This window comes from Octopus sinensis, linkage group LG8, assembly GCF_006345805.1.
Source record: "Octopus sinensis linkage group LG8, ASM634580v1, whole genome shotgun sequence".
Lineage (NCBI taxonomy): Eukaryota > Metazoa > Mollusca > Cephalopoda > Octopoda > Octopodidae > Octopus > Octopus sinensis.
In genome coordinates this window covers 104,600,443-104,628,281 of record NC_043004.1, presented here as the reverse complement: position 1 = coordinate 104,628,281, position 27,839 = coordinate 104,600,443, and the positions used below count along the sequence as shown (strand labels likewise).

Here is a 27,839-nt window from a genome sequence, read left to right as displayed (position 1 = left end):
TCTTACCAGTTCATCAAGCTGTCCAGTCTATATAAGCAAGGGGAGAAAAAAAAAACAAAAACAAAAAAAAACATTAACTGAAGATGGGATTAAAAAAAAAAAAGAAGTTTATTTTTAATTTCAATGCCCTTGGGCACTTCCAATAATCGAAATCATTTCCTGTTTTCAGTCTATTCTTTGGTAATGGTGATCTGTGGAAACAGCACTTGGTCCTCATTATGTCTTGGTTCTCTATACTAGTTTGAATGTTTCATGTCAATACTTGCTGTTCAATATGTAATAGAAATTTTAAGGTGGTGAGGTGTGTGGTGACACACTGGGCAATATTGTCCTTTATATTCTGAGTTCAAATTCTGCCATGGTCAACTTTGTGAGAACTGATGGTGGGTCAATGTAATTGACTTACCTACCCCCTCCCCCTAATCTTGCTAGCCTTGTGTTAAAATTTTAAACCAATATGTTATGAGTATTTATGGTAGCTCCCCATTTCCATTATACTGAAATACAAAAGAATTTCCTCCTATAATTTTAATTTCTCCCATCATAATTAGCAGGAAACCAGAAATTTTTCCAAAGAATCAGATCTGGTGTGTGAAACTGAAAAAATCCAGTTATTGTACAAAGTCATTTCCTGAGGATGCATTCCAATCTTTGGGACTTGAAACTTGGAAATAAAGGGAAAATATCTCTGCACTTTCACATACTTTACCAAAATGTTATTTTAATGACTTGGATATTAATTTTGTTCATTACTTGACTGGAGCAACCTATGAACATTCTAATAGTGACTATCCAGTCTTTTCATATACTCATAATGCAATTTATCTTTAATGTAGAAAAGGCATAAAGGGGCATTTCACTATTTTTTTAGTAAGCTAAACAACTCGAGACTTCTCAGTTGTTAGATACAAGAATACTATGCATTTAAGACAGACAAGGTTTCACAGACCTCTAGACCATCTGGTTAACAGTACATCATAATCTCAAACCTATTGGGTTACATCAATACATATTGACTCAGCAAATTAAAACAAGGAAAAGATAAAATATTTTAACAAGAAGTTTATTCAGAACCAAATACTCCAGTTGGTGTAAACTTGTTAAAAACAGGAATACAAAATATCATTGTTTTAAAAGGAGATATAGAAATCAAATGTTCTATAGAGTCAGTTATAGAAATGGTGAGAGAATCTTCAATCCTTTAGTTCAATGTAAGAAATTTATTCCCAAGCTCATCTTGGACATGCTCCAAAAAGGAACGGATCATACCAAACTCAAAAGGCACAGAGTAGTTCCATAGCAGTAAAATATTGTACAGTCTATTCCTGGTTAGAGCCAAACAGTATTCTTCCAGTGAAGAAAAGTATCCGTTTTGTCTTCCACTACAGTCCCCAGCATAAACAGAAGAGGGGACACTGGTATTGTCACTTGCTTTGGAGCAGAGCTGAGTCGTGGTAGGGATCCCACTTTTTTCTTGCTATATTTTCTGGTTTTGTGCCAAATAGCCAGTACTGGTCTACCAGAGTAAAGTAGAACAAGCCAAGAGACCGAAAGAACCTGTTCTGCGCGCTCTTGCGAGAACGCCAATTTTCTGTAAAAGAAAACAAGGAATATATTACAATATAGCCAAAAATTCAAGATTCAAAACAAAAACAGCCTTTGACTTATTCTATTCAGAAGATTTTTTTTAAACCCAATAATTACATTTATTTATAGTTTCGACTATTTTGAATCATTCCATTCCCCTTGAAGTTTCTAGATTCTTACGATATAAAGGTTAATCAAACAATATATTTTATATACATTCAATCCAATTCTCTATAGTAATAAAGTAAATTATTCTGCAAGCAACTATGCTTATGTTAATATAAAGAAAGTCCAACACAGGAATGATTATCAATTTACCACGATTATACTAGAGTAACAAGCAAACTGAATGATTTTTTTTTCAATTCAAAGAATTCAAAAATACTTACAGGCAATATAGATTTGGAGTAAATTGGTTATAAGAATCATCCAGGGAGTTCAATAATAGGCTCGGACTCCCAGTCCACAAATACAGAGTTATAGTAATCAACAATTGACTGGTTCATCTTGCGGAATTCACATTTTTCGGCACAAGAGGTTGGAGCCTGTCATAAGAAAATGGCAAAATTGTATTTAAGAAAAGATGGAAGAATAATAACTTCTAAAGTTTAAAATTTAGCCCCCTGCAATATTAGATGCCTTCCGAATTTTATACCAGTTAATAATTAAGGATTAAATTGGAACTTTAAAACAATGATGTTGACTATATTTAAACAAGGATGGCTTAGTTTATTTTATTCTATTTTTTTAAAATTTACTGCTACTGATAAGACAAATTAAAAATATATATATATAAAAAATGGATTCTTACCTGGACCAGTACACAGCAGTAATCCCGATAATCCTCGTTGTCATTTGGATCCTCGTATCTGACAAGTGCTGACAATTTGTCAGTGCTGTCAACTTTTACAAGATTAATGTCGTTATCACGACAAAAGGCTTCAACTAAAGTCTGTTGAATGCTGACCATAACGGACTGGTTCCGGTCTACTGGCAGAATGCAAAGCAGAACAAAATCTGGACCCCTGTAAAAAATTTTAAAAAATTATAAGTATTTTTGCTAAATGTTCAAAGTAGATATAATTCTTAAAATTACAACCGCAATCTATTACCAACATTAAAAAAAAATAATAATAAACAGACACGAGTGGCCCCTTTCGAGTAGCGAACCGCACTACTAAAAAAAAGTAATGGTAATTTTTCGTTAGAGTGCCATTCAAAAGAATTCCGTGAGCCGCAGGTGTAAAACTTACAAACTGCGAAAAGAGGGGGTGGGATGAATATTAAGAAAAAAAATAGGCCGTGCACGTGATTAGATCACCGTAATTAATAAAAATAAATAAAAACACGTGCAAAAGTTCTCAGGGTAGGTCTGTTAGCTATAGAATAATAAAAGTGTCACGAGAATATTTACTCTCAAGATTCCAGAACAAACCAGAAAACTTGTTTCGTCCGGTGCTAAATAAAGCTGTCGACACCGTATTAGCTATTTATAGACCATTAATAGATATAAAAAAAATAGCTGTTGGCAAGGATTTCTACATTTCACGTAGTAAAAACAAGTCCCAAGACTTGATATTTATTTTTAAAATTTAAATATAGAAAAAAAGTGAAGAGGGAAAAAAAAGCTTACATTTCCAGTAATTTGACGGAGCTCGCCACACCGCAGGTCAGTCTGCCCTCAGACTTGGATTTAAGGATTAACTCGCTCAAAGCTTGGCCGATATCCATGTTGTTCCTGCGAATGAAATAAAAAAAACACATTTCAAGGTAACTGAAAATAAAGCTGTAAGACACATGACAACCAAGTTGGCAGGAATACAAAACTGCAAAAAGTAAATCTCGACTGATCCAGGGGCATGGGGATTTGAACAACTGTTTCTATATACACGTAGATCTGGTGACATTTAACGAACTTTAACGTTATAAGCCACGCTATACCAACGCATAAAAATGTAAATATTCCATGCAACCAAGATCAAAGTATTGGCAGTTCATGATCGACATACACCAAGTTACCCAAAGAGAAAATTTAATAATTAGGCACAGTTAAGCCTCTTAACCAATGCTAGATATCCTTCCAGTTCCTTTATGTAAAAAAGAAAAAAAACTATCGCTAGAAGTAATTTGATTTTAAAAAGTACTATTCTTAACCGTTAACAATTTCTAAAATATTTTATAAACTAAAGTTCCATACCTAAAATATGTACGATTACACTATAATGAGCTCTGACCCGGTTCTCAACAGATAAAAACTTGCTGTCACATGTTTGAATTTTCCCCAGACTTCCAGGAAAACCCCCTCCCCACCATTCAACCGAAAAGCCAGAGTTGAAGTCAGCTGCAAAAATTTTAAACTTTATGCAGCCACCTCCGGTTCTAAACTTTCGTATACTTCAAATTTTGTACAATAAATTCATATTAAAATTTAAGGAGGAAAAAAAAGCCGTTGCACACACGCACTTTCACTGGATAGAAAGAAAAAAATGTAGCACACACGCACGTTTCACCTAATAAAGAAATACCGTTGAAACTCGACGACGATTTCCCGTTAAAAAAAAAGAAAAACTCAATATCCCGATCTTTGTAAATATGAAATGTTTGCACGCGCACACACAAAAACCTTTTAATTAGTCAAGTTCCTTAGTATGTACTTTTGTCATTAACAGTTAAATGACAAAAGTACATTAACGAATGCGTCAGTTTAAAAGTATTTTGTGCAAAACTATACTAAAAACTAATATTTAATTTCAACAATTTAAACAAATACATACAACTGCGTCGTCTATCAGATTAATATTCGAACCCCGTCTCCCACCTTATTCTTATTATTCAAACTGGTTAGGTCTAGTAAGTACATAGTCCATCGTGGCACACGCGTAGGTATGCGAGTCCCGGACACAGAGATAAACGAAATCTCGGCTGACTATTGCGCCATATGACGCAAGAAAAGCAGAGCACGAACACACAGACACAAAGCGAAAAGTTGTCTGACAGAAAACAAAGTGGAGTCAAAAAAGATGAATTTCACGGATACACGTGGACATTATGGGGGAAATGGAAAGAAAGAAAAGAAAGTGATGCAATTATTCTGTTAATTTTTGTGTTTCAATTACTGGTCTGCATCCATGCTAGAGCGCCTTTCTAGACAAAGACCGGTCAAAATCCAGGCCCTAACAAAATATCTGCACGAACCTCACCTCCACCTTAACCAGATCGCAATTAAATTACATATAATACATTCATGTATGTATATAGCATACACACGTTTATACACGACCTCAACTCGTAACAAAGAGAAAACTCTGAAAATGACGTTGGTTGCATTGTTCGCTCTCGCACTGAAGATCAGGGCATTGTCTCAGCAGGGCCTTATCTTAAAGTTCACAAACACCTCCACGAACACCTCGAGATTTTTTGAAAAGAAGTTTCGAGCAAACTCGCATCTACACACCGCGCGCACACACACATTATATAATGTGCACAAAGAATTCAAAATACGGTTACATGTATGTTATTTATAAATACCGCAGAAGCAACCAGCGTATATATAAACTATATATATAATAAAAAATTATGTCATAAATTCTATTTAATCCTCGCAGGATACTATGTAGGTACCTATAAGGAACCTTGGTAATCGCTGCAGAATATATTCACAAAAACAAAGCGGAGGGGGTAAAAAAAAAACAAAAATAGATCAATTAATTACCTTTCTTTTGATTGCATGGGTTTTTCAGAATCTTCAGGCAAAATCATGTTGTGATTTAAGAATGACAGTTTGCAAAGTAATGTATAAGTCCGTAAGATAAAAATCAAGATTCGGTTAATTGGAAATATCCAAGTTGGTTGTAACAAAGCGCTCAGTTCGTCGTAAGAGAAGAAAATTGCTTGCGACTCGTTGAATGAGAGAAAAGATGTGACAATGGAAAGGATAGCGCGGCTGCTTATATAGCAGTTGAGATTTGCTGGCTTCTGATTGGTCAATTCGCTAACGCTATCACCTGCTGCTTCTGTGTATAAATGTGATACGTCACACGTTTCAAGCGAGTGCGTTATACATATTACATTAGCTGTTAAAAAATATACGAAATAAATAAATAAATAAAAAAAGACGCACGCACACACACACACACACACACACACATGCACACACACATGCACACACGCAGCTGTTAATAAACATTATATATACAAAAAAGTATATTACACGTAGTTCTAGAAATCGCGGTCGTTTTCCACGTATATATACACATACGTGCAAATTCACATATTTTTTTTTAAAGTAAACATGCACACACATGTATTCAACTGGTGCAATTCACATATACGTAAGCACATCAACTTGCATATACATACACAAAATTTAAACACAATGAATTCATACACAAACACATAAACACATAAACGCACACACACACACACACACACACACACATGCACACACGCAGCTGTTAATAAACATTATATATACAAAAAAGTATATTACACGTAGTTCTAGAAATCGCGGTCGTTTTCCACGTATATATACACATACGTGCAAATTCACATATTTTTTTTTAAAGTAAACATGCACACACATGTATTCAACTGGTGCAATTCACATATACGTAAGCACATCAACTTGCATATACATACACAAAATTTAAACACAATGAATTCATACACAAACACATAAACACATAAACGCACACACACACACACACACGCATTAATACATAGACTCTCAGAAACATTACCCACTTAGACACACGCAAGCGTGGGTTGGATAGACTTGGCTGTTTCTTTGTTTTTATGAAACATTGTTGCATAAATGAAATGAAAGTTTTTTTTCCTTGAAATATTTCTAAGTGTGTGTGTGTATAAGGTTTCTGTGCATTGTACACACTGTGTACAATGCACAGAAACTGAATATAATTTTTTTTAAACTACATTATCTTGCTTTCTGTATATTTCCCGAATTATTGCTTTATTTGCATTCAATTAAAATAAACTGAATTGAAATATTTACTAAGTCTGCAAACGTTTCTTTTCATGAATACCCACATTGATAATATATTTTCATTATACGCTTTTTCTTTCTGATACTAAGTGAGCGTGTGTGCAGATGTATATGTCAATTAGTGTGCGTGTGTGTGCGTTAGTAGAATTGTTCAATAAAACTGTTAAAGTGCACACACGCACACGTGTTTGCTTATATGAGATCGTTAACTTGAAGTTATGTTACATAAAACACACTTAGCATGTTACACACACACACACACTTCTACATACGACAAACAGAAACTGTCCGGTTCAGGAAAAAACCGGCCGATTACGGTTAAACCTGTTATCTCTATTGCTGTCAAATCTTCCGTTGAACAAGTTATTAAACCAAAATCTTGGTAAAATACTTAAGGAGATGAGGTTCTTTCGTTTTGGTTGAGAATTTTCTTAGAAGAATTACTGCTTTTATTAACAATTCTTTGCCGATCATCATTAATTTCCTTGTATTCTGCTTTTTATTTTTCATATCTAAACAACCAGCCAAGACGGCTAGTTTTGTGATTCTCGATTCTTCTGACAGACATAAGGCATCATACATTTCTTGCCTTTGTATTTAAGGATCGGGTTCAGTTGTGGTGTTCATCCTTTCCCCATTCTCAGTAGCAGTGAAATGGTTACAACTAGGCATGACTTACGAGAGGGATGCGGCAGAAGTTACAACGAATACAGGAATTTCCTGGGATTTCCCGGAAATTATTTGTATGTATTGAAGACTAGCATTTTATATTAAAGGGAAGGGGATTTCTAATGGGAATTCTGTAGCCCCTGATGACTGAATTTTCAGAGGCTCTGAAGCCAGGGTCACCTTTACAGTACTATAGGCCCCTGCGCAAACCAATGTCATGAGACCCCTATAAACACAACTACGGTGCACATAGATTTGCTTTGCCCTGTGTACCCATGACTTAAGACAAAACTGCCTGCAGCTGGGAATCGAAACCAGATTTGTGAACTTGGGTCACTAGGAACATACCGCCAATATACTATAATTTATAAAGCTAGTGATATTTATGTAAACAACAGCCCCACAACTTCTCGCTGCACCACAAGTCCTTTTTTCCTTTTTATGTTTGTTTTACACACATATTTAAGTTACATATAGTTTAACTCCCGGTCACCCAAAAAACACAAAAAAACACTCTAGTTAATAGATGTAAAAAAATGTGTAGAGAACGACTATGAAAACAAAAAATTGCACTAGCGAACGGGGTTTGAGGAGAGGACTTTCGGGAAGTTCACAAGGTCCGATTTTCCGAAATCCTCTCCCCATCCCTTCGGAAAACATTTTCCCCGCAAATTTCTTTATAGTCATAATCTATGCCATTGGTGCGGTATTTCCATAAAATTTCATTAATATACATCCATTTTCCTGAAAGTTATGAAGGAAAAATTGGAGCTTGGGAATTTTCCGAAAGCCCTCTCCTCACCCGCATTCGTTTGCGCAAATATTTGTTTTCATATTCGTCCTCTGCACATTTTTTCTTTTACACCAATTAAACTAGTGGGGGGGGGGGGTTGTGACCAGGAGTTAAACTATATATTAACCTATATTTATTGGTTTTATGATGTTTGTTTGCAAAACTGGCTCCCCACTTCACGTGATATTGTTTTGCTTTTGATTCATCAAATAACCCCTGTCCTTTGTTTAAAAACTAGCAGAGAGCACTCGCCTAATTCTCTAAATCGTTTATGTATGTATGTATGTACGAATGTATGCATGTGTATGTGTGTGCGTGTGTGCATTGCACGCTGAATACTCCACAAATCGTTTATTTTAGGGTCTTGTCTCCGATATTTCTATACTAAAACGAACATACACACACACGTTTGTTTGTGTGCGTGTGTGCAGAAATATAAACACTACACATACATTTACACGTATATTTGTGCACGTATACGTATGTGCAAACATACCTATACATGCACTGTCACACACACACACACACACGTACACTTGGATTGTGCGACGGAAAAAAACTTTAAACAATTATTAAAAAGTCTAATCACTAAAATCATAATACAGTGTTTATCAGATATATCATAAGAGATTTCAGTTTAAAAACTTTACGAAACATTAGAATTTTCCTTGAAAGTTATGGAAATACCGTAAAACCAAACAAGCTATCCACGTGTTTGCACACACGCAAAAAAAAAAACACACACACACACACAGACTCTTTTACTCTTTCTCTCTCTCTCTCTCCCTCTCTCTCTCTCTCTCCCTCTCTCTCTCTTTCTCCCTTTCACTCTCTCTCTCTTTCTCTCTCACACACACATTCTTTATCTCTCTATCTCTCAAAAACATTCTCTTTCTCTGTCTTTCCCGCATACAGATACTGAAAAACATCCATAGGTAAACAATGATAAAATGTGTGTGTGTGTATTATTGCATAACCTCTTCGAAGCTATTTTGCGTTTGTATAAATAACATTAGAAAAACTCGTGTGAACTGTGTTCGGACACGTTTGCGTGTGTGCAATGTTTATTTACTGCACCTATTATCCTATGTATGTGTTGTAACTAAGTCTTCGACTTTGCCTTTCATCCTTTCGGAGTCGATAAATTAAGTACCAGTTACGCACTGGGTCGATGTAATCGACTTAATCCGTTTGTCTGTCCTTGTTTGTCCCCTCTGTGTTTATCCCCTTGTGGGTAGTAAAGAAATATATATATAATGCTTATTAATATGTATGTATATTAATGTGTGTGTGTGTCTACCTGCGTATATGTGTATGCATGTGTGTGTGCGTGTGTGTTTATAATATACACATACTATGAGCGTTTCGCTGGTTATGTCTGTTGTGATGTTTGCATGAGGACAACTACGTACAACACACCTGTATGTGTTTAAACAGGTATATATTTTTGCATGCACATCTAAATACCAGTAAGAGGGTATACATATACGAGTATGTGTAGGATCATGCATATGACTACATCAAATGCTTGTATGGGTAAAGTGTGTGTGTGTAAGTACATCACGGAACTAAAGAAGACAATTACATAATCGAGAGAGAGAGAAGAGCGAAATAATATTTGCTCTTGAGAGCCAGCAGGAGAACCTGTATGTGGTCACCCGCTTGCTGGAAATAGCAGTCAAATCTCAAAGACTTCCCTGCCGAGCACGCAATACAGGTCGGGTCCCAGGAATTTTTCGAAGAGAGGGCACAAGGTGAGAAGGGAATACAATTTCAGGAGAAAGGGGTGTAATAATATTATTTAGAACTGTGCACTTCTTTGCTTGAGGGAAGGACGTGTCCCACAGCTCTCCCCCCCATACATACACACACTTTGGGTCCGCTCCTGGTTTGTTTGGGTCAAAACTAACTTGGGGCTATACAGCAGCAGCAGTAGCAGTAGCAATACCACCACCACCACAAACAACAACAACAACAACAACAACAACAATCTGTGATCTTGCGCTTGTCTGAATAAGAAAACAAGTTTCAATGCTTTACGTAAAGTGTACATCTTATGTGGTACATCTTATGTGGTACCTATCTGCAAGCCTTACACGCTTATGCACTGAGTTTAATGACCTTAATAGCATCACGATCTGTGGCACTGAGGATACAAATTCGCAAATGAATTATGATAGTAGTAGTAGTAGTAGTAGTAGTAGTAGTAGTAGTAGTAGTAGTAGTAGTAGTAGTAGTAGTAGTAGTAGTGGGTGGTGGTGGTGGTGTGGTGGTGGTGGTGGTAGTAGTAGTAGTAGTAGTAGTAAGTAGTGGTGGTAGTAGTAGTAGTAATAGTAGTAGTAGTAGTAGTAGTTATAATGATAATACAGCTAGATGGGATACTGTAACGCGTGAAATATACGTTTCGGACAGTTGTGCTTTTTCATACACACACACGTATCTATAGCTATATAAGTATATATGTATGTATATATATATATATATATATATATATATATATATATATATCTATATATATATATATATATATATATATATATATATATATGTGTGTGTGTGTGTGTGTGTGTAAACAGAGAGAGGGGTGATTTGATTTGAAACATTTGGAAAACCTTTTAAACCGGCATTTAAACGCGAACACGCACACACAGAGTTAAATTCATTTCTCATATATTTCTTAAGGGTATCAAGATTTTAATTATTGCACTGGCTGTGGCCTGCCCGGTCGCTGACACAGTTTCGCTGCAGCAGCTCTTTGTCAGCGATTGCTTTATGTCAATAACTGATATATATATATATATATATATATATATATATATATATATATATAAGTAGGTGAATGAATTATCTTAGCATGGAAAGTTCGTTTAACCGATACCTGGGTAGCAAATTCACGTCAGAAAACACGGTTGAAGCGACCTGTCAAGGGTAGAAACTCCGGGTTCTTGTGTGGAAATTTGTGTGTTTTTTATATAGATAAATATTTATTTATTTATATATATATATATATATACATACATGCGCACTCACACACACACAAACACATACATACATACACACACACACACACACGCACATGTATGCATGTATGTAAATAGAACGCTGGATTTTTTATTTCTCACGGCAAACCAACTCATTCGAATTATTTCCATCTATAAACGTTTTTATGGATTAAATTTTGCCGACACAGAACCGCAACCTGCTTCCTTGGATTCCGGATCTTAATATGATAATGTCCTTAGAAAGGAATGTATCGAGTTTCCTCCGCTTATCTCCACCCTCTTTTTCTCTTCCTTTGAAATCACTGTACATAACACTTCTCGTTATATTAGTATTACTTAGTTTATACTTATTGTATTGTAGGTTCTCTCAACAGATGGCTGATTACAACTGTCATGTCCTTGCACACACACACACACATACATACATACACACACGCACACACACACACTCACACGCACACACCACTCACAAAGAAAGAGAGAGGATCTCTTCAAGCATTCACACTATCTCTCTGAAAAACATGATTTCTCAGGCATACTATACTCTTTGACACCTCATACACATATACCACACATACACTCACACATTCACCGTGACACTCAACACACGACAAACGCTATCACACCCAGGTTCTATGAGAACATTATTACCTCTGCATTCTCTCTCTCTCTCTCCTTTTTACTTCCTCATTGACAATCAAAACAAACTTTGGAATGTTAATAAAATGTGTAAAATGAAGAATTGAAGTTTGGCCGTTTGTTGGTTACGTGTCGTGTCGAGAGGTGAAGTTAGAAAGTTGAGGAGAAAGCACTCTTCACCTTCACTTCTTCAGAGAAGTAAACTCGACAATTCGCATCTTTTCATAGAATGCGCATAACCTGAAAGCTACGACGAAGCCCCCAATTTCAACTTTGAACACCACCACCCCCGCCGATGAAGTCTCTAAAATACCATAACAATTTAATACAAATTTGCATACCAATAAATTTTTAGAATTAAGTATCTTTAATTTTCTCTGGGCCGATGCTCTCCTTGCTTCCGGTTCTTAGGGGCTTGCAATGCTTCCCTGGCCCGATGCTCTCCTTGCTTTCGGTTCTTAGGGGCTTGCATTGCTTCCCTGGTTTAGAAAAAGGTTTCCAAACCCTGCTGCTGTGTGCTCGCCCAACATGCTAAAAGCAGCTGCTCTGTCTCACTGAAATCGGACTCCCACCGACTTACAAAAGAAAAACGTGGTCCAGAGTCCTCTGCACATAGGGGAAAGCTGGTATGGTCACGGTTGGAATGGCTTTGATCACAGGTCTGCTAGTATTATCCCCACCATTTCACTACCCACCTCCACTTACCGCAGCAACGACGACGATAACACCATTAAGTTATGTTTATTAGCGTTATATTTCTTTTTGTTTGGGCAATTAATCTAGTTTTCTTTGAATGAGAGAAAAATGAAAACTCATTAACAATCAATAATAATTTACGCTCATATACATATTTAATAAGCGGCATTCATACACACACACACACACACACATGCTGATACAAAAAAAACAAGCTTACTCAATAAAACACAATCTTTGTACATGCTTACACAATCCTACATGGACACATGTTTTAACATATGTCCAACGCATGCATACATATTAACACAAAGGCGTACACATACATGCAAACACACGCTCGTATCTTCAGTGAAATACGCTTGCTTACGAAACACATAGACACACACACTTAAGAATTACATACATACGTGTGTCTTTTACTCGTTTAATTCATTAGACTGTAGTCATGCCAGAGTGGACGCCCAGTGGCTAGGACAGCGGACACGCGGTCATAGGATCGCGGTTTCCAATCCCAGACCGAGCATTGGGAGTGTTTATTGAGCGAAAACACCTAAAAGCTCCACAAGGGTGGTGAACCCTGCTGTACTCTTTCACCACAACTTTCTCTCACTCTTTCTTCCTGTTTCTGTTGTACGTATATTTCAAAGGCCCAACCTTGTCACGCTGAATCCCCCCGAGAACTACGTTAAGGGTACACGTGCCAAGCTGTATCGGCCTTTGCCTTTCCCTTGGATAACATCGGTGGCATGGAGAGGGGAGGCTGGTAGGCATGGGCGACTGCTGGTCTTCCATGAACAACCTTGCCAGGACTTGTGCCTGGGAGGGTAACTTTCTATGTGCAAGTCCATGGCCCTTCATGACCGAAGGGGGTCACAACAAGTCATGCCGGGATACCGCCTTGAAAGGGTTAGTCTAATGATTCTCAACCGGGGTACATACAACCCTTGGGGATACATACAGGATTTTGTTAAAGCTTTACGTGCAATAAAGTTGTATACTTCTACAAGAAATAGGACATTAGAACTGGGAGGGGGTTGTATAGTTCTTAATATATAATTATAAAATACAATATTTAAACATCGAATGACTATGAAGGCCCCAGTAGATAAAATGAGAATCAAAGGGGTCCATAGGAAAAAAAAAAAAACGGTTGAAAATTAATCACTGATTAGTCGTGCAAATCGATCCAAATGCTTCCTGGTACTTAATTTATACTGAGGGGCTTTAGCTAACCCACTAAGTTATTGGACACAAACAAACCAACACTGCTCTATATATGAATATATATATACAAGGTTATTTCAAATATATTTGGGGCATACGCACATCTATACATTTACATATATAAATACATAAGTTTTATATATATATATATATATATATATATATATATATATATATATACACAATAATAATAAGGGTAAAATTAATTAATTAGTAATTAATAATTTTAACAAGCAGTGTTCAGTATGTAAAAGGACCATTTACGGTATATTTAAAACATTACTTTATATAATTAGGGTTCAGCAAAAAAATTTACTTTACCACACACCGAACTTTTAGAAATAGCAGCCAAAGAATTTAGCTATTGTGTGTGAGTGTGCGTATGCATATATATATATATATATATATATATATATATATATATATATATATGCATACGCACACTCACACATTAGTAAAAGTACAAATATTCTGTGCACATATGTTTGAGTAAAAAAAAAAACTGTACAGATAAGGCAGTGCTCCAGCATGGTCGCAGTCAGATGACTGAAATAAAGAATAAAAGAAGATGAGACCGATAGACTAAAGAAATAAGTACAATGACCGATTTGTTTGCCTTCAGGGCAGTGTCCCAGCGTTGTCACAGTCCAATGATTGAGACAAGAAACAGAGAGAGAGAGAGAGACCGGTGGAATAGAAAACACACACACGTATTGCTGTAGTAGTAGTAATCGACCAACACGGATATATAAACATGTTACTTGACACTTGAGTCAGTTGTTGTTGAACGAAAGGTGAACGAACACACAGACACAACACACAGACACAACACGCAGACAGAGGAACTGAGACGCATTCGATCAAATAAATACAAACACATCCGCATTCATGTTATATAGAAGAAACGAAATAAACATACAAAGAAACACACACACATACACACACATCTTTTATCTTTTACTTCAGTCATTGGACTGCGGCCATGCTGGGGCACTGCCTTGAAGGACTTAATCGAACAAATCGACCCCAGTACATAGTTATACTATCGATCTCTTGTGCTGAACTATGTTATGGAGACGTAAACAAACCAACAGTTGTTATCAAGTGGTGATAGGGACAAGCACAAACACGCGCACATACATACATACTCTTTTTTTTTACTATTTCACTTGTTTCAGTCATTTGACTGCGGCCATGCTGGAGCAGCCGCCTTTAGTCGACCAAATCGATCCCAGGACTTATTCTTTGTAAGCTTAGTACTTATTCTATCGGCCTCTTTTGCCGAACCGCTAAGTAACGGGAGCGTAAACACACCAGCATCGGTTGGCAAGCGATGTTGGGTGGAGACAAACACAGACACACAAACACACACACACGCATTCATATATATATGTATATATGTATGTGTGTATATATACACTTGTATATGCGACGGGATTTTTTTAGTCCTAGGGTTGATTTCTTTGATTAAAAAAAACAGTGCTCCAGCATGGCCACAGTCAGAAACAAGTAAAAGAATAAAAGAGTAAAATACAATAGGATCTAAAAAAAAAAACATCGAATGCCTTATGGGGATTCCGTAGAGAAAAACAGGAATCTCTTTGATCGGTAAAAAAATGGTTGAGAATTAGTTTTAGCTAAAAGAAAACACACACACACACACACACATACACACAAACGCACGCACACACTCACACACACACACACACATACACACACACGCACGCACACACTCACACACACACGCATACACACACACACACATACACATCGAACTACCACGAAATCAAACATTAATGCGTTTCTTTGTAGTTTGTGAAGCGATTATCGAGAATATCACCGAACGCTTCGACCGTTGGTAGCATCTGCGTGGTAGCTCGATCTGCTAGAAATAGCAGCCAGATAGCTCTCAAATTATATCGTACAGTTTTAGAAATATAAAATCGCGTAATTTAATATAGCTTTACAGATTGTGCTTGGAGTGAGGTGGGGGAATACGGGATGGTCACGCCTGGAATGCTTTTGATCATTGCGGGCACTAGCGTAGCTGGGGTGAGGATGGAACGATAGGGGCGGTCCGCCCCGAGCAGCACTTTTAAAGGGGCGGCACTTTTGGGTTTGTTGTAGGCAATATGTGTTTTTTGTGGGGTCCGAGGGCGGCGAATGGAAGGGCCGCCCCGGGCGACACACACTCTAGCTACGCTTGTGATTGTAGGCCTGCTTGCTCGATCAGAGCAAATATGAGTTTAAACAAGAGCAAACCACAAGTGGTTGGTATTTTATGTTTTGTCAGTTACGCGAACTTCCCGAATTTCTCGGTTTTTTGTTAGGATTTTGGCGGGGGTGGGGTATTTCTATCAGAAGTATTTCAGGATGTGGAATGCTATAAAATGACAAATAATAATAATAATAATAATAATAATAATAACTGATTGGAAGTGTTATCATGTACATTGTTTTGTCTTGGTATAAAACATGGGTTATAGCAAATATTCTGTTCAATACCACAGATTTGCTTGTCAGTTGTTTGACTTTAACCAATAGAGCATGTCCCTTAGTGGCTGACGATATGTGCATCTCTGATCACGAGCAGAAGTAGTGGGGGAGCATCATAGCCATGTGTTGAGAGGGATTCTTTGGGGTTTGAATAATTCACCTCTGGAAACATGGGTGTTTCGTTCAACATCCTTAAACAACCCTTATTCAGGGACCTTTTGAACGGGATGGGTTACTCGACCAGAAGAAAATTCTAATTGGGCCCTACCTGCAAGGTCATGAGCTGTTTATCTTGATATAAGATCACCATGTCGCGCAATTATGGTTGTGATGCATGTGCCTAGTGTACCTTTAACAAACGGGTAGTCACGATGGGTATACTGGGCTTCGTATATTTTACCCCAGTGTCACTTTGATGGCATACACCGCTCTCTTACTCAATAATAATAATAATAATAATAATAATAATAATAATAATAATAATAATAATAATAAAAATAAAAAAGAAAAAAGTCATTTTAATCGAGAAAAGTTCTATGAAATGGGGATGGGGTATGAATTTTTTTTCTCTTTAAAAATGCAGTGTTTCAAAATGTGGGATACTTAACATGAGGAATAATAACAATAATCCTTTCTACTGAAGGCACAAGGCCTTGAAATTTTGGGGGAGGAGACTAGTCGATTAGATCGACCTCAGTGTTTCACTGGTACTTAATTTATCGACCCCAACAAGATGAAAGGCAAAGTCGACCTCGGTGGAATTTGAACTCAGGACTTAGCAACGGGCAAAATACCGCTAAGCATATTGCCCGGCATGCTAACGATTCTGGCCTCGATAGGTGTGCTAAGGAAATTTTTGTAAGTGGCAAGCTCAGACACGGCTTCCATTGAATTAGATATCAACATTACCATCGAGGAACTTGACCCACAAGACAATTATAAATACATTGGAATAAACGAAGGAGATGCTACTATGAAGGAAAAAAGTAAGAATGGATTACTGTAGGAGAATAAGACTTGTACTGAAGACTGAAGTCAACTTGAAAAGTCGCATCGAAACCATTCACACCCGAACACTTACAGTAATCCAGTACAGTTTTAACATCATTAACTGGCATCCTACGGAACTCCAACGCCTGGACAAGAAGACAAGAAATTTATTGACATCCAAGAACATGCACCACCCTAAGGCAGACATAGACCATCTGTACCAGTGGGGGAAGAAGAATGATGCAAGGAATAAAGAGGTACTTATCTAGTACAGAGGACCAGATGCTGCGACTTGTGGGCGAGCATGAAAGCAGCAAAAAGCCACACCCTATTGTGAAAGAAGCTTATAAGTTCAAAAGGTAACTTGGCATCAACTATGAATTAGATGACGAGACTGAATCTACTGATACCAAGCAACCAAAACGAATCAAGCAGACTTCGTAAAAGAACGGGCAGAAACAAACTAGGAAGCTTTGGAGCCAGAAGCCCCTGCATGGACAACACATTCTCTGAAGCTAAAATGCTGATGTTGACCAAGGAACAACCCATCAGTGGCTGAGAAGTTAAGGACTGAAAGTAGAGACTGAAGGCTTTATACTAGCAGCGCTAGATCAAAGCTTGCTTATTAGAAATTACCAGGCTAACGTTCTCCAAAATGGCACATTCGACGAAACAATAGACCACATCGTTTCCGAATGTCCTGTGCTGACACAAATCAAATGCAAAAATCGCCACGATAGGGTAGGACAGTGTGTACATTGGAAAATGTGTAAATACTACAAAAATCGGTACCCTTGCTTACTGGTATGAACGTCATCCTGAGCCAGATATTGAAGGTTAAAATATCAGTCTTCTGGGATTTTCCAGTCAACACTGACAGAACGATCCAAGTTATTGACCAGACATAATTATTAAAGACAAGGAAGAAAATACTCGCAGACTAAAAGATGTAAGTGTTCCCACTGATAAAATCATACCTGCAAAGGAGTTTGACAAACTTAATAAATATAAGGACCTAGAAATTGAAATACAAAAGATGTGGAATCTTAAAGCAAAAACTGTTCCTGTAATTGCAGGTGCTCTAATTATAAAAAAAGGGTGTCAGAAACATTAAGACAACATCCCAGGAGAACCATGTTCCAAGGAAATCCAAAAGATTGTGCTAAGTACCGACACATCCTTAGAAAAACCTTATCAATTTAAATACTTGTGTTGTACTACATGAACATATTTCTCTATTGCCCTCGCCACTTCCCCTCGCGAAGCTTTCAGCTATATTTCAACATCTGTTAACCTTCACTTGCCCTAGGGCGCTGGGTGAGCCCCGGCAAGGGATTGCATTGAATATGCTGATTAAAAGTAAACAACAACAACAACAACAATAATAATAATAACAATAACAATATAGCTAGAAAAGGTTGGAAAATACGAACTACTAGAAGACGAGCTGGAAAAAGTGGGAAAATACAAACTACTAAAAGATAAAATTTCAAGAACGTGGGATAAATAGAGTGGCTTTTATCTCAGCAGTTGTAGGGGCATTGGGGACACTAACAACCAAGTTCGAGGAATATGTCAGAGAAATTGGAATTGACATGATAGCAGAGCATGCACCCAAAATTGTTCTATTGGGGACAGCTAGGATTTTGAGATTGGTGCTTGGGTGTTGAGTATCTTCCATGCAACTTAACGCATAAGTACCAAATCTTATAATCTTCTGCTTCACAGAATTATCTAGAACGAGTAAGATTGAAAGCTCTGGTAAGTAAAATCTAATAATAGAAACAATGCCCTCATGCAGTACCAGGCAATGACTCCCATGGCTTCTGATCTTAACTGAGTGGAAGTGTTAATATATTTTGTTTTGGTGTAAAAAAAATTGGTCTACAGTAAATACTCTGCTCAATACCGAGGATTTGCTTGTCACGTGCTTGACCTTCGCCATCTGAGCATGTCCCATAGCGGTTTACAGTATGTGCATCTCTGATCACGAGCAGGAGTAGTGGGGAAGCACCGTAGCCATGTGTTGAGAGGACTTATTTGGAGTTTGAATAATTCACCTCTGGAAATATGGGTGTTTCGTTCATCATCCTTAAACAATCCTTACTCATGGACCCTTTGAGCGGAATGGAATACTCAACCCGAAGAAAATTCAAACTGAGCTCCACCTAGTAATCATCATCATATCTACTATAGGCACAGGGCCAGAAATTTGATGGGGAGGGATTTTAGCCGACCCCAGTGCTCAACTGGTACTTATCAACCCCGGATAATAATGTTAGTGGTGGTTACTGTTTCGAAGGTACGATAAGGTGGAAGTGTTGAACAAGAGTAGGAGTGGCTGTGTGGTAAGTAGCTTGCTTACCAACCACATGGTTCCGGGTTCAGTCCCACTGCGTGGCACCTTGGGCGAGTGTCTTCTACTATAGCCTCGGGCCGACCAAATCCTTGTGAGTGGATTTGGCAGACGGAAACTGAAAGAAGCCCTTCGTATATATGTATATATATATATATATATATATATACTAGCAGTATCGCCCGGCGTTGCTCGGGTTTGTAAGGGAAATAACTATATAAGCATTTTTAGAGAGTTACTTCCCTTATAGATGCCAATTCGGGCTTTCTTAGCCATTTCTGTTTTGGTGTTTTCAAGCCATGAAGTCGTTGTTCTAAAAGAAAGCTGGTCACGTTGACAACGCTTTACGACGTTGATTTCTTTACACTCCCTTCCCCACAGCTTCACGAGGGAGGGAAGAAGGGGGAGAAGCAAACAAAGGCAGGTGTGACCATGGACGCCAACTCCGCCGCCATCGACACACGAAAAATTATGCATTAAAATGGAATAAAAATTATGTTAAATTATTTTTAAAATCGTAGACTCATCGTAGACGCGCGCTAATACTCAGACGGGCTCGATATGAATCACGACTATAAGATATCCGAATTTGGTTAAACTGCACCGCAAAATGTGGGAGTAGTTAGGAATCTAAATCGAAGGGGACAGACACTCACACAACTACAGTTTTATATATATAGATATATATATGTGTGTGTGTGTGTGTGTGTGTGTGTGTGTGTGTGTGTGTGTGTGTGTGTCTGTCTGTCTGTGTTCAGCAAATGAGACCGATAGAATAAGTACTAGGCTTACAAAGAATAAGTCCTGGTGTCGATTTGCTCGACTAAAGGCGGTGCTCCAGCATGGCCACAGTCAAATGACTGAAACAAGTAAAAGAGTAAGACTTTTGGAAATTATAGTGGGTTTCTACAAAACGCGGAAAAATCCCGAAAAATTTCCCTGGGAAATTCTGATTTATGTGTGATGGCTTTTCAAAAAGTCCGCTGTTGAATGCTTCAACATAAAAAATAAGGAAGCGAAAAAGAAAGAACGATAATTTTATTAGGGTGTTCCGAAGGCACAATGGGGGGTGGGGTGGCAGGCAGTTAAAAAAACATGGATTAAACTTCTTTTAGAAGTTCATCCCCAAAGATTTTAAAATGTGGGTAATTATAAAAAGAGGGAAAATTCCGGGATGGGGGGAACCCCCAGAGGAATCCCGATTCATACGAAGGTACGATGTGGAATGGCAGGCGGTTAAAAGACCTGGATTAAATTTGCCTTCCATTTAGAAGTTTACCCCACAAAGATTTTTAAATGTAGATAACTATAAAATGATGGAAAATTCTGGAATAAAAAAATCTCAGAAAAATCCCGACTCGCACGTGACCGGTATTTCGAAAGTCGCTTTCCCACGGTAGTTATATTGTATGAATATACAGATAATACTTGCACTTTCTCTCTCTCTCTCTCTCTCTCTCTCTCTCTCTCACCCACGCACAAAAGCGCTCGCGTGCGCGCACACACACATACATACACACACGCTAGTCTTGCGTCAACCAATATATCAATCACGCACACATACACACTACATAGACATTGGTGATCGAGTCAAGTCAACAAGGAAAGAACTTCCAGAAATAGATACTCTGACATCTGACCTCTTCATTAAAAAAAAAAAATACAAATCACATTTTCGATAATGTGGTCTAGCACATAGGAGAAAAATGGCGAGATGGTCATTGCTGGAATGCCGATGATCATTAGGTCTGCTCCATTAAGTGTTGACTTGGAGCTAAACAACGCAGCAGCAGCAGCAGCAGCAGCAGCAGCAGCAGCAGCAGCAGTAGTAGTAGTAGTAGTAGTAGTAGTAGTAGTAGTAGTTGTAGCAGTAGTAGCAGCAGCAGTAGTAGTAGCAGCAGCAGCAGCAGTAGTAGTAGTAGTAGTAGTAGTAGTAGTAGTAGTAGTGGCGGTGGTGGTTGTGGTGGTGGTGCTGGTGGTAGTAATAGTAGTAGTAGTAGTAGTAGTAGTAGTAGTAGTAGCAGCAGCAGTAGTAGTGGTGGTGGTGGTGGTGGTGGTGGTTGCAATGGTAACAGCAGCTGCTGAATTAGTGGCCAGAGAGGTCAAAAGTTAAACGCCGTTGATTGATCATTTACTTAAATAGCAGTGATCATGTCCAGACATGTCCGTCCCGCTTGATAAGCAGTAAACATAGTTATTATTGTTATCATGATTAGTTAAAGCGGCCGAGGCGGCAAGCGAGCAGGATCGTTAGCATGTCGGACGAACTGCCGTTCTGAGTTCAAATTCCGCCGAGGTCGCCCTTGCCTTTTATCTTTTCAGAATGGATAAAATAAGTACCTCTTGAGCATTTGAGTTGAAAGGATTATTAAGGCGTTTCTGCGCCGGATGAAAGGCTTAGCGGCAACATACTTAGCGGTATTTCGTCCGTCTTCATGTTCTGAGTTCAAATTTCGCTGTGGTTGAATTTGCTTTTCATCCTTTCGGGGTCGATAAATTAAGTACCAGTCAAGTACTGGTGTCAATGTCATCGACTCTACCTCTCCCTACAAATCCCATGCTTTGTGCCAATTGTATAAAGGATTATTATTGTCATTAATATCTCTCCCTGTGGTTCAAAGATAAATTACTAAATAGGAGCACTCCGTCGGTTGCGACAACGAGGGTCCCAGTTGATCCGAACAGCGGAACAGCTTGCTCGTAAAATTAACCTGTAAGTGGCTGAGTACTCCACAGACATGCTGCATACCCTTAACGTTGTTCTCGGGGAGTTTCAGCGTGACACAGTGTGTGACAAGGCTGGCCCTTTGAAATACAGGTGCAACTCATTTTTGCCAGCTGAGTGGACTGGAGCAACGTGAAATAAAGTGTCTTGCTCAAGGATACAACGCGTCGCCGGGAATTGAACTCACGACCTTACGATCATGAGCCGAATGCCCCTAACCACTGAGCCACGCGCCTTCACAAATTACTAACTAATGGTAACGATGAACGGTTCAACGTCAGATTGTTATTTCGCTTGATTACTCTGTAACTGAAGCTCAAATTTCACAGGAGTTGATTTGACTTTTCCTCTTCCCGGGGTTTACTCTTGTTATTATTACTTTAACCGTAAACCAACCCTCCTCAAACAGACCTATGATTCATAGACGTACAACCTTGGCAATCCTTTCTTTGCGCGTATCGTTTGACGGTAGGGTGCGATTTTATGAGAGCTTGCTTAGCTACTATTTCTACTATTTCAGGCGACCTCATACTCGCTCCTTCATTTGTTTGCAGCGGCAGCGGCAGCGGCGATACTGTGGGAAACTGTTATTGATGGTAACAATATGTTACTGTTATTGATAGCTAGGCTTGGCAGAGCAGATCTGGAAGCAACGATGTTTCAGTGTATATCGGACTAATAATGACGCATGATCTAGTGGTTAGGGGATCAGGACTCAGGATCGTGAGGTCGTAGTTTCGATTCCAAAGTGGATAGTGTCATGTGATCTGGAGCCAAATACTTCAATTTATAAGCGGGTATGCTAGAGATGACCGTAATGGTATCGGACATCAGGGTATGCTAGAGATGACGTCACCGTAATGGTGTTGGACATCACAGACGTTGACAAGAACTAATGCCTCTGAACGTCTTAAGCGCCACCGTTTGGAAGAGATAGTTCGCTGTCAGGTCCCGGTACTTCAGCGTTTTCTTCGGCTTCGGAAGCAGTGATCCTCCCATTAACTGCAACATCCAGGATGTGGGAAGGAGCAAAGGATTTGCAGACAGTGGTGTCCCAAATGAGGCACCTACCTCTAACACAGGGACAGAAGGTGAGACCATGTGGTCTCTTTCCATCACTTCTGAATAACCTCGACGGCTCCAGAACCCAGGGGGTATTAATCCGAACCATGGCCCATTTAATGATTAGATTTAGCTCGGTGTGACGAGCGAAACCATCGGCACTTAGGCGGCAAGGCAGACCGTAAAGATCTGTGGGGTCGAGGGCTTACCACAGTGGTATCTCAGACCCCTACAGACGTCAGTCCCCTCTCTGAGTGCTATGGAGACGCGGAGTTCATTTAGACTGAGCAGACCTCCAATGTTGGCCACAGGCAGGGCATTAATCCAGTCCCCGAGAATTTTGCACTTGCAAAAAGTAGGCGGCACCTTGAAAATTGATCAGAGTTGAAAGTAGCATCTAAACGCAGATTGTTTCATACTCTCTGTTTCCGTCTGTCCTCCACTGTAACCGGAACTGACAAACCCAGCTCTCGCCACTATGATAGAGCTTCATCCATCTCCCTGTTGGAATCAGTCCATGTTGGAGAGGAGAGGATGTTGACTACCAAAAAGGAGCAAGCGTAGATGGAGGAAAGAAAACAAGAAAGTGATATAGACGAGTACTTGCGCTTAACTAGACCGCCAAACCGTTTTGGCAAAGCAGTCTGGGAAGAGCTTTACATTCGAGTTTCCTGAAGATTAGGTCGTCAAAGTATTGGAGGGACGACAATAATCTGTAAGAGGGACTAATTCTCGGAAAATACGACAGTCTAGGAATTGAAAAGTAATTCCTAAGTATAAAAAACCTTGGCGGGGCTCAATTACTTCAAGGTTTTTTAAAAAGTTGTTCGAGGTTAGCCATTTTGGATCTAAAGATGGGGTCGAAAGCTAGGTCGGTAATTGGGGTTCCAAAGGAGCACCACACGGATGAAGGAGGAACCGCGATTGTGGGGGAGGGAGTCAATAAATAGTTTAGTAGTCTCCTCGTGCGATGAAGAAAACCAAGATTAAGCACCTGACACCTGGATTAAGCGTTACTATAGCCTAGGGTCGACCGAAGCTTTGTGAGTGGGTTTGGCAGACAGAAACTAAAAGAAGCCCGTCCTCTCTCTCTGTGTGTGTGTGTGTGTGTGTGTGTGTGCGTGCGTGTGTATGTGTTTTTGTGTCTCTGCCCCACACACTGCTTGACAACCGCTGTTGGTGTGCTTATGTCCCCATACATTAGCGGTTCGGCATAAGAGACTGATGGAATGAGTACCAGGCTTTAAAAAAAATGAGTACTGGGGTCGATCTTTTCGCCTAAAATTCTTCAAGGCGTTGCCCCATCATGGCCGCTGTCTAATGACTGAAACAAGGAAAGGATAAAAGATTATAAGCAGTGATATGAGAGAGATTTGGCTGTTTTTTCTAGCAGCTGCTCGGGCAACCACAAAGAATCTTGAGATGCCACGTGGTGTCCGTAGCGGTATTGATTGATGGGTCAAAGGTTCGGTGATTGTCCGTCGTTTCAGCAGCAGAGGAAGACAAACAACCACGACTTGCCCAGACTTGTTCCTCTCTCCATTAACAACAACAACAAAATCTACTCGAGGCAGAACAAACATAAAAAAAAGGGGAAAATTGTGCTGTTTACGGACGTCACGCTTCACTGCTTAACGAAGTTCACTCTGTCGGTTATTTTTCTTTACACACACACACACACACACAAACGTACACACACACACACACACGCACAAACACACACACACACAAACACAAACACACACACACAAACACGCACGCACGCACGCACGCACGCACGCACGCACGCGCGCACACACACACACACACACACACACACACACACACACACGTGAGTGTGCGTAAAAGAAAAATCACACGAAAGGCAACAGCACATAGCGTCGGTGTGAGCGTGCGCGCGCGTGTGTATAAGTATTTTACAAGTTTGACTTCCGAGCAGTCGATCCAAGTTCGATTCCTGACTGATGCGAGCGTTAACGTTTACGTTATGTGCAGTTCAGGAGTAGTGCGGTAAGATCCAGCTTGCTTTCCAACAACATGGTTCTGGATTCAGTCCCTCTGAGTTTGGTATGCGGTAGACGCAACCTTCAGCAAACTGATTCATTGGATCCACGCAATCTCTATTTCACCGAAGGCGGTGAGCTGGCAGAACTGTTTGCACGCCGGGCGAAATGTTGGACGGTATTTCGTCTGCCGCTACGTTCTGAGTTCAAATTCCGCCGAGGTCGACTTTGCATTTCATCCCTTCGGGGTCGATTAAATAAGTACCAGTTACGCACTGGGGTCGATGTAATCGACTTAATACCTATGTCTGTCCTTGTTTGTCCCCTCTGTGTTTAGCCCCTTGTGGGTAATAAAGAAATAGGTTGTCAATCGATGTTGGGGAGACAAACACAGACACACAAACATACACACACACACACACACACACACACACACACACACATATATATATATATATATATATATATATATATATATATATATATACACATATATACGACGGGCTTCTTTCAGTTTCCGTCTACCAAATCCACTCATAAGCCTTTGGTCGGCCCGAGGCTATAGTAGAAGACACTTGTCCAAGGTGCCACGTTGTGGGACAGAATCCGGAACCATGTGGTTGGTAAGCAAGCTACTTACCACACAGCCACTCCTACGCCTACGTATTAATCTTTTTTTTAAAAAACTTGGTACTTATTCTATCGGTCCGCCGAACTGCTAGGTTAAGAGGATGTAAACACACCAACATCGGGGTCACACAGCCAACATCAGGGTCAACCTTATTTAACATCACCAACTGGTCCTTGAGTGCATTTAGTGAAATCCCTCTTTTGTCTGCGTTCGGGTCGGGTCTTCGGTCTGTGAATGCCTTCCTCCCACCCACCCTCACCCCCAGTCGTAGAGGCCTTGAAAAGGACCGTGGAACAGTGGTCGTATCTCTTGACAAAGCAATATAACAGAATGCACACGTACCAACACGTATGCTGATGTAACGCGTGTGTAGATTAATACATACGTGGACGGACACACACAAACACGTTCCACCAAGACAAATTTAATACAACTGAAACAGTTGTGTTAAGATCTCTAAATAGATCAACTCACAAGTAAGATGTACTTATATACATAATTATATAACTGTGTACATAGTCTTTGAACTGCTATCATCCACCTCACTAGATACAAAGACAAACACCGACGCCGCCGCCGCCATCAATTGCAACAGCAGTCAGAAGAAACACACAGATCAATGAAAGAGGCTCTTTACGTGGTTGTTGACCTGCTAGAAATAGCAGTCAATTCTGACCGTCTTTATTTTTAGCTTAAGTATATTCTGTTATTTGAATAATTATAATAATTACAATCTGTTATTTGTTACCTTATGCTTGTTTCACTCATTGGACTGCGGCCATGCTGGAGAACCGCCTTGTCAAACAAATCGTCGCTAGTGCTTTTTTCTTTCTTTTATTACTATAATTTTTTTTTATTACGCCACGTGTATTTTGCCGAACCGCTAGTTTATAGGGACGTAAATAAACCAGCACCAGTTGTCAAGCAATGGTGGTGGGGACAGACTCAAATGCAATAACACCACACACACACACACACACACACACACACACACACATTATATATTTTACTCGTTTCATACTGGGGCACTGCCTTGAAGAATTTTATCGTCGAATGAATCGACCCGAGTACTTATTTTTGTTCAGCCTGGTTCGTATTCTATCAGTCTCTTTTACTGAACCGTTAGGTTACAGGGACATAAACACACCAACGCCGGTTGTCAAGCGGTAGTGGGGGCAGCAAATACAGGCACAAAGAGACACAGACATGCACATTAGGCGCGATCGCAAGAAATTTTCGAAGGAAGGGCACAAGGTCAGAAGGGAATACAATTCCTGAAAAAAAGGACTAATAACATTATTTAGAAAGGCGCACTTCTTTTCTTGAGGGGACACGTGCCTCTCAGTCACCCCCTTGGGTCCTCCCCAGTACATATACATATATACATGTACGATGGGCTTCTTTCAGTTTCCATCAAACAGATATATTGAGAAGGCTTTGGTCGGCCCGGGACTATGGTAGATGACAGTTGCCCAAGGTATGACGCAACGTGACTAAACTTGAAACCATGTGACTGAGAAATGAACTTCTTACCACACGAACAATAACAGTAAAAAAACATCAACATAAAAAGAAGGTATATAGATAACATAAAAGGCGTAGGAGTGGCTGTGTGGTAAGTAGCTTGCTTACCAACCACATGATTCTGGGTTCAGTCCCACTGCGTGGCACCTTGGGCCGACCAAAGCCTTGTGAGTGGATTTGGTAGAAGGAAACTGAAAGAAGCCCGTCGTATATATGTTTGTGTGTATATATATATATGTGTGTGTGTGTGTGTGTGTGTGTGTGTGGTGTGTGTGTGTATGTGTGTGTGTGTGTGTGTGTGTGTGTATGTTTATGTGTCTGTGTTTGTTCCCCCAACATCGTTTGACAACCGATGCTGCTGTGTTTACGTCCCCGTAACTTAGCGGTTTGGCAAAAGACCGATAGAGTAAGTACTAGGCTTACAAAGAATAAGTCCT

The 27,839-nt window shown here is 39.4% G+C and overlaps 1 protein-coding gene across 1 annotated transcript; it reads right to left on the bottom strand.

Annotated features, from left to right (window-relative positions):
- Window positions 1-1,056: 1,056 nt before the first annotated feature.
- On the bottom strand, window positions 1,057-26,015 carry LOC115215239 (growth arrest and DNA damage-inducible protein GADD45 alpha). Its single transcript, XM_029784478.2, has 6 exons — window positions 25,942-26,015; window positions 5,300-5,660; window positions 3,221-3,325; window positions 2,399-2,612; window positions 1,977-2,132; window positions 1,057-1,591 (listed from the first exon to the last, which is right to left on the bottom strand). The coding sequence occupies exons 1-5, from the start codon at window positions 25,994-25,996 to the stop codon at window positions 2,013-2,015; spliced, it is 855 nt and encodes a 284-aa protein (XP_029640338.2). The 5' UTR covers window positions 25,997-26,015; the 3' UTR covers window positions 1,057-1,591; window positions 1,977-2,012.
- Window positions 26,016-27,839: the final 1,824 nt, after the last annotated feature.

Coding starts and splice junctions, on each gene's coding strand:
- LOC115215239 (XM_029784478.2), bottom strand. CDS start 25,996: ATGTTGGTGTGTTTACATCCTCTTAACCTAGCAGTTCGGCGGACCGAT. Junction 5,661..25,941: donor TCGGCGGACCGATAGAATAA/GTACCAAGTTTT, acceptor ATTTTTTAACAG/CTAATGTAATATGTATAACG. Junction 3,326..5,299: donor CCCATGCAATCAAAAGAAAG/GTAATTAATTGA, acceptor TTTCATTCGCAG/GAACAACATGGATATCGGCC.